The sequence below is a fragment of the Carlito syrichta genome, unplaced genomic scaffold (genome assembly GCF_000164805.1).
Source record: "Carlito syrichta isolate Samal-C Ts95f unplaced genomic scaffold, Tarsius_syrichta-2.0.1 Scaffold287916, whole genome shotgun sequence".
Classification (NCBI taxonomy): domain Eukaryota; kingdom Metazoa; phylum Chordata; class Mammalia; order Primates; family Tarsiidae; genus Carlito; species Carlito syrichta.
In genome coordinates, this window is record NW_007232012.1 from 336486 (window position 1) to 349002 (window position 12517).

Genomic DNA, 12517 nt, shown 5'->3' on the forward strand with positions numbered 1-12517 from the left:
TCAACTAATTTTAGGTAATGTATATATCCATAAAAATGTTTTAGCCATTTTTTCAGTTGAAAAGTGTTTCTATTTTAATATCATATCAACAAAAATTACCTGATTTTGAAAAAGAAAGGGGGAAAAAAAAACCCTGACATAGAAAATAAATGGTTCTAATGCTTCTGCAATAGCCTTGGCAAGGAATAATGAAGAGCTGAACTCAGGTACCCAGGATCAGAATGGAGAATATCAGAAAGACACAACAGACATGGGAGACAAAATGTATATAACTTGGTAGTCAACTAACTATATGTAGAGCAATAAAAGGAAAGTCATGGATATTTTCCACATATCTGGCTTAAGCAATTTGTGAATAATGGTCCCATTCTGCAAGCAAATTTTTAAAAAGAGGAAAATGTTAAATGTTTTTTAAGTTTTAAAAATATTATTTAAAGAGAAGAAGGAGCAGATACTATGGTAGAAAAGCAGGTATTTTTGGCACTTGAAGTGAAAAATATCTAGTCTGAAGCTGAATTCAGAAGTGACTGGAGTTTGCTAGAAATATCTATATGGGAAGTTGAAGCAATGAGTGTAAATATGCTCGTCAAAAGAGAATAGGGAGAGACAAAAACAACATACCAAAGATGATGAGCATTGGGAAACATTATCAAACGTAGAAGAAAGAAAACTCCACAAAGATGACTGGAAAGAAATGATCAAACAATTTAGAAGGCAAATAAAGAAGGAGCCATTTATAGATACCAACTTTGTCAAATGGAGCCCAGGAGGAAGCAAACAACTCAACAAAGAACAGCTCTGACTTTTTTCATACACTTAAACACTAGAAGAACGATCATGGGAGGCCCAAACCTCACCTGTACAATGACTGCTTAACATACCTAATCCTGAATTGTACTCCACATCTTTAAATAAAAAGTTAAAAAAAAGGAGCAGCATCTTCACACACTGTATAAGAACCATTCAAATAAAACATTATCACACTGCTCTGCCACAGAGCATGTGTGCAACTTTTGTTCAACAAGCTCCTAGAAGCCTGTCTGAGTGAGCCACCTTTAAACAGAAGACAGCTGATTAGTCCAATCAAGTTATGGTCTGAATGGTTCTAAAACAATCTATGCTTTTTGTATAGATACAGCTTAGGCCTACTACATGCCAAAACAATTGGTTAAAAGATAGACTCGAATTTAATTCTGTTAAAAAAAAAAAATGCAACTTTTTTTGTCCAAAACTGTGTTTGAGAATATTGACTAAATAATTGGTTAATGTTTTTTCTTCTCACTAGGTTTTTTTTCTAGTATATTGGTGTGGACGCTTTAAAGTCATCCCAGGAATCATGGGATGAGTACTGGAAAGTCTGCCCATTTATACTGTTCAAAGCATATTATATGCATGCAAGTTCAGATGTGAGTTTTGCTCCATATTTACTGGTGCTTAAAATGTACAAAATCAGGCTGTTAAAATGCAAAGACACTGATGGGCCATATGGAAGAGAGTTATCAAGAGTTCTCTAGTAAGACAGTCTGCCAGCCAGATTTTACTTGTTTAAACACTGAGGGCTGCACTCTGCCGTCAAAATTGTTGTTGAACCTGTTGTGATAAATGGTAGTCTGAGACTTATATAATATATTCAAGGTCAGATTTCATTGTTTAACTAGGATGGGAGGGAAAGAATAAAAAAAGGGGAACTGTTTCTCCAAGTCCCTGCTAATGATATGCCAGGCCAGACAACAACATTTTAAAACAAAAGTGACATTCTCATTGATCAGGATACCTAGTGTACTATTACAATAAATTGCTGTTTAATTCCTGTGTCTTCAGGTAGTTGCAGCTACTACCCAAGGAGTTCCGGAGAGCATCCTGCCACCAAGAATCACAGCTCCGAGTGCAGAAGCTCTGCATCTGAGCTGGAGTGTCCCTGAGAAACCAAATGGCGTCATTAAAGAGTACCAGATCAGGCAGGTTGGGAAAGGTCTCATCTACACTGACACCACTGACAGGAGGCAGCATACGGTCACAGGTGAAAAAAAAGGAAAATCTACTGGAGGAGTCTGTCATTGTGGTTGGGGGGGGCAAAGTATCCCAGGGGTGTGTGTTTGATATATGAGGTCACTTCGAAAGGACATGTTCTCTTGACATATGGTCAGGTCCCACTTATCCATGCTAATAGAAGAGCCCACACTGGCAGCAATAAGCCACAACAGCAGATAACTTCAGAAATAATTTATATTTGGCTTTGATATGCATTATGTGTAGGGTTTTTGCATCAGTATTAACTTTTTTTTTCAAACAAACAGTAAGATGCATTTTCATTCCCCAAGGATATACTCATAGATAATAGGACTAGGATAGCCAAGAATGTACTGGAAGGCAGAAGGAAATCAGCCAGAGGCTAACATTTGTCTACTAAGTGGGTAATTAATACACGGAGCTAGTTGACAGTGGACTAGTTGTGATTATTTGTTACTATTATTAACATTAATTAATAGTAATTATATGTTTTATTTATATCATTGCTTATTATAATTAGCTTTAATAATATGAGTACAGTACAATAGCATAGTGTTAAATAATTGCCAATGGTGATTACAATAATAATTAATAGGTTTTAGCTTAAATGTCACTTCTGAAGCGAAGAGAAGCATTTTCTGACCTACCCTGTCTGGAGTAGCTTCTCTAACACACCACCAATCACCTTGTGTTATTTTCATCATAGATATCTTACTTCCTGATATTTTCGTGTTTGTTTTTTGTCTTCTTATGTTTCCCTCTACTCAAACGTAGGTTCCAAGAGACTAGGGACCTGGTCTACCTTTTTCAATGCTATTAGCACCTAGAACAGTACTGAACATGTCAACAAAAGCTAAATACATGTTTGAGGAATTAATAAACTTACTATGTGCCAAATACTGTCCTGAGAACTTCACATGCACCACTCAGTTTGATTCTCAGTCACAAACCTATGAGATAGAGAGAATTCCCACCCTCATTTTACAGAAAAGAGCACTTAGAGAGATTAACTTATCTGGGTCTATTAAATCATCTCAAACAGCTTTGTAAGTTTAAATTCTGACACCACAGGCACGATTTTACAAACTTTCACTTTTTCTCTATTGTCAGACCTCCTGAGTGAATGACCTCCTCCCATCGGTCCCCATACTGTGCAGAGGCTTTTGATAACACAGATAATGAAACTCTCATAGAACTGCAAAGAAAAATGTGTCCAATTTTTCCTAAGAAGAGAAACAGGCTACAATACAGGGTGACACAATAAATGCATCATGTTTTACTCTAAAACTCCACAATTTGCTAACCTGTAAACAAGTATTCATTGACAGAATCTCCAGTGTTTTGCCATAATTCTGAAGAAGGTGCTAATACAACTTGTGGACTTGCCCATTACATTCTTTATCTCGAGATCCTGAGCTAAATCAATGATACTGGGGATGAGGAAAGCCCTCGGCAATTCAAATAATCAAATGTGTTTGTTATCTCTTATATAACTTGAAGTGAAAATCATCACAAGTAGCTGAAATAATGTTGTTTTCCAAAATAAAGCCTTACCTTTATATGGTGCCTTATCATTTTATAGAACCACTTGCATTTTGATTTATTTGATTTTCATCACATTCCTGTAAGAGATGTTTTTCATAACCACATTTGAAAGATGAAGAAGAAAACTGACCTACTCAGGGTGCCCAAGGCACCACTGCCTCTATCTATTAAAAAACTCAGAATATCGTTTCATTAAAAAAAAAAGTGAGTTGCCCACTTGCAGTAGTCCACATAGTACACTAAGTGCTCTAAAGTAAGATTGCTGTTCTTCAGATACCTTCAGCAATAGGGAAGACTGACAAGGAAAGGCATAACTGCCAGCAGAACTCTGTACAGGATACAGTGGAGAAAATTAAAAGAATGGCTTAGAGTATGCCATGGGATGTTAATTATAGAGTTTTGAAAGCCAAGTTAAGGCACATTAAGACCAGTAAAGGTTTCAAAATAAACTAGGTACAAAGCCAGAGAAATTTATCCTTCTAGTATCTGTCAACTTAACCAGCATTGGCTTTGAATTGTTCCCAGCTGTAATGGTTTATATGTTTTAGAAATCAGCAATTTATGCCCCAACAAACCAAATTGAATTGTAATGTTCAAACCAACAGGATTAATAGCCTCATTAATTATAAAGTAATTGCAAAGATTTTTCTTTAAATAACTTCACTCTACCAGTTCTTCCTTTCATTGTCATTTTTAATGGATATTTTTATGTCAGAGAGGATTTTATACACACACCTTGGTGCCAGAAATCCTCTTCTATTAGAATAAATATTTTAAAGTTTTCGCACATAATTTTTACAAAATCATAAAATGGAAAAAAGCCTCTAGAAGTCATTTGATCTATCCTTCTCTTCTGTTTTAAATAGATTTAGAGAGCATTTCACTTGGGCTATACAGCCCTAAAGAGAGATTTCTTTGTTGAATGAGGAAAGAAACCGTCATTCAGCAAAACCCTACCACGTACAGAGCCTTCTATATGCAGTTCCTATGGGACAGAAATGGTGCTAGGCATTAGATCATCTAAAACTTGAGATCTATATAATGTTACACATTTTATCTGCCCGAGAAAAATCAGTTCCATGGTTAGCTGACTGACCAAATGCAGTACGGAAGTATTTTATGATGTGAATGACTGTTCTATTGAGTTCATGAAATGAACTAAAATAATCAAATTTATTTCCCATTCCATCTCAAATGTTTGATGGAGGAGCTGCCTGAACCCCCTAGGAGAAATGTTTTGATATTCTCATCATTTCCAAAACCTTGGCATTCCCTAAGCAACAGAGCACTAATGAAGCTGTAGCACTAGTCGTCCTGGAGCCTGAAAATCTAGGTCCTTAGAAATGACAGAAGAGAGAGGGAGCACCTTGCCTCGGCCCCATTGTCTCCATGCTTATTTTTAATTACCTCAAAGCTTTAGAAACATGATCCCGTAAATGCTTTGTGGGAATAGTGGCGAATGCACTCACCATGCGAAATCCATAAATTGCTTATAATCCTCTCAAGATGTTAAAAAAAGCATTAAGTAATTGAAGACAGGAAGTCCTCGGTTAATTATTTAGAGGTGTTATCAATGCTTTAAGTAAACTGAAGCGTTTTCTGCTATCTCACTGAGCTGAATACCGCGGGGACGAAGGGGTAGCAGTCATCATCTTCTCATATTCGCTAATGCAAACAGCGCATGGCAGCTTGTCAATAAAAGACCTTCTCATATCGTTCATTACTAAACACAACCCCCATCCTGTACGGAACAACTTGGACATCAGTTATGGCATTGTTTTGCTTTGGGTTACCACTACATTCTACATGGGCCTCCTCATGTGGCCTTAGGGGTAGAGGAGAGGGTAAAAGGATTAACTAAATAATTAAGGCCACCAAGAAAAAAATGAATTAATAGTGTCCCCTTCAGCAGCAAGTATAATAAGAGCCTATGTGTCTCCTAACTCTGGGGAAACTGTTTTCAAAATATTTAATTGAAAGTTGTTCATCATGCATTTCACTTAAAAGGCAAAACCCACCAGCATTAAATTTGCAAGGGGAGAATAGTTTTTTTCATTTCTTCTCCTCTTAGAAGTTAATGAAAACCTTGTGTGCTAAATAGCATAAACCCTAACAATGCTGGTTATAACAGAAAGTGTAATACTAATGTTATACTGAAACAGGTATCTTACACATAACTTTTGAAAAGGAGAAAATAGTTGAATTGTTAATATTACAAAATATGAAAGTTTGTTGGGGCATTTTTTTTTTAGATTACTTTGTGCTTTCATAGTATCTTTGCTCTCATGGTATTTATTACAATTTATTGTAATATTCTTTTTCCTTATCTCTGTTCCTGAATAACTAGGTAAAGCTTTTTAAGGACAGAGACAATAGCTTCCTGTTTGCCCTTATGTCCCTGGTAACTATCACAGTACTTGACATATTCTAAAAATACTTGTTCAATGAATAAATATTGAATAGTAAACATACTTAAATGACTACATTCTTGTTTGATTGGAGATTTTTTTAAGTGCCACTATCAAACACATTTTAATATCAGGCAGAACCGGCTACGTAATTTGTGAAGTTTGGTATAAAATGAGAATTTAGGGCTCCCTGTTCAAAAATCATTAAGAATTTCACAATGGTAAAAGCGAGCGTTGAATTAAGCTTCTAAGCATGGGATCTTGTTTGACTGCATGGGTCACAGGCCCACGAAGCCAGACCTGATTTCAAGCAGTCTAATTTATTGTCAGTATATTTCTTTAACTAAACAAATAGGAAGAAACCTAGGATGGTGATCATGCCTCAGAACAGCTTCCGTAGCTTCTTGTTTAATTGTGTGTGATGCTCAGGGCTGTATTTCCCCAGTTACTACCTAACTACTGACCACCAAGCATCAGACCTGTGAAAACAGAGAGGACAATTCATTTATTTTCATTTTTTCAAATCTGAAGAAATTTTGCCTGACTACTTGATCAAAAAAAAAAAAAAGCATTGACTACTTTTTCTTCCTTTCTTTGTACTTGCTTATTTATAAGATATTAAAGCCAAAGACATTAATATTTAAAGAAAAAAATTATCCGGAATACCCAGATATTTAAAGGGAGTTTGGGCAATCACTAATTGTTTTGTTTCAGCAGTTCTAACCACTCCCTTCACTCTGTAACCTCCTCTTTGTTGTGCATTTGAACAGCATCAGACTTTGCTGCCACCTGATCCCACATTTTGCTTGTAAAGGAGAAAACTCCACCTGAAAAGGCAAAGAAGAAGGCTGAGTCTAGTACAACACTGAACTCTAAAGAGGAAGAGTATTTATCAAAATATTATTAGAATCAAAAGCAAGGGTCTTTCCTTGGTGTCTCTCTTAATAATAGTCTTAATGTTGATCTATATTTGCTTTCTTGTTTAAGAAATATTTCTTGGGACGTAACTAAGAAGTATTTCTTGGGATAAGTCTGATCACTAAGCTATTGAGAAGGGAGGGAACTAAGCTATGGCCTAGAATTTCACATAAAGTACAGAATTCAGAATGCAAGTTAGCGTACAAGAAGTAGACAGAACTGAAAGTCATGAAGTTATCCTGCTGGTATGTGCAGTGGCAGTCTCTTTGTTTTGATGTTCCGTTTGTATGAGGGACAAAAAATTGGTCTGGCTAGATGGAATGGGAGCTGCTGAGATGGTGAAGGATGGTACCATCAAGAGGGAGAGAGAGACAGACAGATGGAGCCGGGAAGAGAGGGAAAAAGAGAGAGAGAGAGAGAGAGAGGACTTTGGCATGTGAGCTCCTGAAATATTTCTTAATCAAATTCTGTAAAAACAAATCATAATTTAAATGTACCCTAGATGTCTCTACAGTAATTCTATGATGTCTGGTTGTATCAGTTTTAGACATATAGATTTTCACAAATAATCAGATAATCTAAGTTAATATAATGATATTTCTCTACCCATCATAGTCAAGGTTGCCAGTGGATGCTGGAAGTTCCTGGGAATCTCCATGAACTGAGATGCTCTGGAGGGGATTACTTAGTGAGATCACAGGCAAGTGAGGACAAAAGGAAGCATACTTATTACAGTAGTAGAGACTAAAATGAGGGTCTGATGGCCAGGCCAAACATCTAGTTTGAGCAGCCTGATACCAGGACAGGTGACTTGCCAATAAGATGGTTATTTACAATATTTGATAACCATCCAACAAAAGCTTTTTAAAATAGCTCAGGCCTTTCAGCACTTGAACTAATCACTACCATGCTGGTTGAAGAACTCCTGGAATTATACATTCTTTAGAACTATTTGGTAGTTCTGTAGAAAATAACAGATGACACTACATGCTTTGAAGTAGCACTTGCTATGTGAAATTATAATAGACAAAGTGCCTTTTTCTCACTTTTTGTCTGGAGATTAAAACTTAGAAGCAAGCTGTTCTTTATAGAGTATATCAAATATAACTTTAATAGACATGGGTTTTGTTTTCCAAATTATATTTTTATGAGCCATAGGCACACTTTTTGCAGTCCTTTTTAACACACATTTACTCTTGAAAGTAATGTTACTTGGAAGTGTAATTGTAATGAGTTTGGTTACATTATGCTTCTTTCCTTTAAAAGAGAACATGATTCCCTGTAGGGAAATTCAGGTAATTTGCAGCCACAGTAATCTTCACTATACTGAAATGTTAAATACTTGGCTTTTCTCCATGCATTTGTCTTTCTCTACTCCACAACTGCTATTTCCTACTCTTTTAATTCGATGCTGAGCACTTGAATGATGTTTTCTTTTCTCCTTCTACTCTTCGACTTCAGGATTAAGTTACAGTCAGAACGGTTCCTTTGAGACATCTCTTTATTTCCCTCTTCTCATCCTGATCAATTCATGAGTAGTTTTCAATTGGTGTGCCCTTTTCATTGCCTGTTGCTAATATGTCATATATATCTCATTTTAAGGACTACCAATAGGGGCTTACTTAAAATGACAGCAAATTCCAGTTGAAATGTGTTGATTTTATTAAGTTTTACAGACTCATATATATGAAAGGTCACCCAATTCATGTAAATCATCCATGTCTGATGGCAGTTGATGCTTTCTTTACAGATTATTTGAACCAAGGCTATTAATAATTTAATCCTCTAGCAATATGAAAAGTATAGAAACTAAGAAATAGGATATGGATTTAAATTTATTAAATTATTGGGTTCAAATCTTGCCTTTCCCTTAAATTAATCTGTAGCCCAATTAAGCAGCCTTATCATGCCTACAGTTTACAGATACAGAAACTGAGGCATGTAAATGTCAGGAAATTTGCCTACGATCAAGGCTAGTAAGTTGGTAAGTGTTAGAACCCCAATAGTCTAACTTCAGATTCTGTTCTCTTAACAGAGTACATAATTCTGTCCCTCAATACATGACTCATGATAATATTCAAAATGATAATATTTATTCCCAAAATATGTATTTCCATTTGGATTTTTTATATTACTAGAAACATCACTGGGCTTTGAGCTATATGTGTCCTTGTTTTGTTTATCAGTCTAGGAAGCCTGGTCCAAATGCTCTGGGCCATATTCCTCAGTGCAATTGCACAAGTTCCAATCCTGGCCTAGACTTTTCTTATCTGTGTGATCACAGGCAATTTCCAACTCTCTGTGCCTTAGTTTCCTTTATCTATCAAATGAACAGATAATCACATGTACCTCAGGGAGTTAGTATGGGTATTGATTGTGTTAATGCCCATGAAGTGCCCAGAAGAGGGCCTGTTAGCAGTAAATGCTCAAACTCTAGCTAGTATGTTATCTATGAAATCTAATCACTAACTTCCTAGAAAATAATGGCAATTCCCATGAAATGTGTTTAGTTAATGTATAGAGTCCAATGAAAACATGAGTAAGAACAGAATGACAAAAATGAGCAAAGTTGTTTTTTTAATTTTTGATTTTTTTATTGACTTGATGTTGAACTAAATCTTTTAACAACTTTTTTTCACTTTAAGAGCAAATGCAATGTGTACAATTATGATTTTTCATTTAAAATAATATTAATTTTTTAAAAGAGCAACTACAATGATTTCTACCATTTTTATGTCTTTCAAGTTCTGCTTAGTCATCAGAGAGAAGGCAGCCACTGAGTATTTTCAATGTCTTTAGCTGTACTTCTTACATCATGGAGGAACACAGAGCTCGGTGTTCCAGTCACGGATTTGTCTCTACCTCAACCTGCCGACTCATTCACTACATGAATATCTAGTTCTTTGAGTCTCAATTTTCCTGCCTATGAAACAGGAATAATAATTTCTGTTCTGGTGACACTTAAGGTGAAACCTCTTCATATATATATAATAGATTATTCATGTTGTTAATTCTCTCTGTCATAATCATATAACTCTTTCTAATTTGCATTAAGGAAAATCACCTAAGATGTGGTAGTACCAGCTGTTGAGGTCCTCTTGAATTACATACAAGATTCTGAACCCATATATAGGCATGTGACATTAATTGTAATTTTAAGAATAGTATCATTTAGAGAATTTTATCTTGCAAGTAAAGGCAGAAAATGGGCATTTATTGTCTCATTAATGTTAAAAGAATCAGCGATAGACTTTAAACATGGCTGATTCAAGACTATGAGACATTGTTTTCAGGACCCAATGTCTTCTCATCTCTGAACTCTTCTCCATTCTCAAGCTCTATGTAGTTGAAAAAAAAAGGGGGGGGGGGAACTGCCAGCAGTTAAAACAAAAGGTCTGGTCCTAAGTCTTATTTCCATTGTCCTGAATTATGTCACATACTCAATTCTGAGCTGCCAACATGCAAAAAGAATGTGAAGCTGTGTCCAGGCCTGGGTCATATGTACACTCCTCAATCCAGGCAGTCAACTCTAAATAAAGCACAAATCTCAATAGTAGCCAAAAGAGACCAGTTTTTCCAAGGAAAATGTGAGTTTTGTTATAAAAAGAAGCAGGAACAGATCCTGAGAGGTAAATATGGCAGGTGTGAAATTATCTGGCACACAGTGGTGAATATCAGTTGAAATGAGTCTGAATATTTTTACTCTTTGCCCACACAGTGCTTTAAATTGACTAGTATGCCCACATTTCAAGGACAGACACAGCTCTTGAGGACAAACTGCCCGTGAATTACACTAAGACCCTTATCTTCCCACCTTCACTTGTGGACCCATCCCTTCCACTCTCATCTTTCTGGTTCTTTTGTCTTTATCTCTTTTCCCCAGTGCACCATGTTGAATCCTCTTGATTTGGCTATATGTTTGAACTTCTTCGACTTCTTGACCAAGGTTGTCTGCTCAGTGTTGAGTTATTCATTTCTGGTATCCCAGTCATTTCAAGAGAAATATACTCCCTCCACCAGCTCTGTCCCCATACCTTGCTAGGTTAACCTATCCCAATTTAAGTTAAACACCTTTAGCAATCTCCTTTGGCATACCTTCCTAGATCTATCAAAAATTCCTAAGGGCTAGCTGCTCTATTTATGACCTTTAAATATCTGCCTTCTGGAGTTCTAGCCAATTTGTAAAACGGAGGCCACTCAACTTGCTGCAGAAAGGTTTTATACAGAAATGATAATTGTCCGGGCATGGTAGTTCACACCTATAATCCCAGTACATTGGGAGGCCAAGGCCAGAGGATTGCTTGATGTCAGGAGTTCGAGACCAGCCTGAGCAAGAAATCGAGACTTAGTCTCTACCAAAAATAAGATAATTAGCTGGGCTTAGTCATGTGTGCCTGTAGTCCCAGTTGCTTAGAAGGCCAAGGCAGGAGAATCACTTGAACTGAGGGGTTTGAAGCTGCAGTGAGCTATGATTGTGCTACTGCACTCCAGCCAATGTGACAGAATGAGACCCTGTCTCTAAAACAAAAATTTTTTTAATGACACTTTATATATACATTAATGTTTCTTTTAACAACTATCCTTATTGTCCTCAATCCACAATACAGATTGCACATCTCTGTGATGATTTTTCCTTCTTTCCCTAATACCCATTCTTAAAATTTTTTTCCACAGTCACTTCATGTGTGAAATCAGAATAACCAGAACACAAAATGAGGAAGAGAATTGAGGCCATTTTTTTGGTCAAAATACTCCAGGAAAAAAAAACCCTTCAAATATCTCTTTACATTTACCAACTATACTTATATCTAATATTCAGGGGGAAAAATCTAAAAAATATTTATTGCTCACAAGTTATATTAATTTTTGCTATTATTTTATTTCTATTCTGTACCTAGGGAAGTATCTCCAACTCAACGAAACGGATGCTGTGAGTAGGGATGCCTATGGAATTAGAAAAAGGACCCGTTTGGTCAAATCACACTGGACAGACATCATAGCCTCATAGCCCTGCAATTCTGATGAAGCACAATTGTGGGCGTGTTCTTCTTTAAACAATATCTAGTAAACATTGAATGCCTAATATAAGCACTATGGAGAAAATGATCCCCCAAAAAACCACTCAGCGAAACCATGCCCACTATTAGAGGGTTTACATTCTAGCAGAGAAAGTATGACATTCAGATGAAATGATATTAAATGGTCAAGATCACTTTTTTTAGTAGTGAGGGTGAAGGGAGACACTGTCAAGCTAAATAAGTTTGCCACTGTAAACCTCTGACTTTCATTCTTGAACATTCCCTTTCATTTTCTTTTGAGCTCTACATTTTATAATCTTAGCATTTTCCTATAAGCTTTTATCAAACACACGTGGTATGGGCATGGCTTAGATCTTTAGTCATGTTCCTCCTCTGTAAATCAGGTAAATATCAAAATTATGTAAATCCTCCAAAGCAACCAAATGGAAGATTATAATCAAATAAGTGCTTGCATCTTATCACTAAATTGATAAGAAAACACAAAGGGCTCAGAAGATGAATCCCAGAGTAGCTCCAGCTGCAGAGCATTATTGCTTTAGCAGAGAACCCAGACTACTGCTCCAGTTCTACATGAATCTGATTGTTAATTCTTTCATT

General features: G+C 36.2%; 1 protein-coding gene across 1 annotated transcript in view; it reads left to right on the plus strand.

The window, feature by feature from the left end:
* Positions 1-12517, plus strand: part of LOC103255181 (usherin) — a 465104-nt gene that overhangs the window by 325439 nt on the left and 127148 nt on the right. The window contains exon 35 of the mRNA XM_008053149.2: positions 1822-2020. Within this exon, the coding sequence (XP_008051340.2) occupies positions 1822-2020 (199 nt within the window). The remainder of the gene's footprint in view (positions 1-1821; positions 2021-12517) is intronic.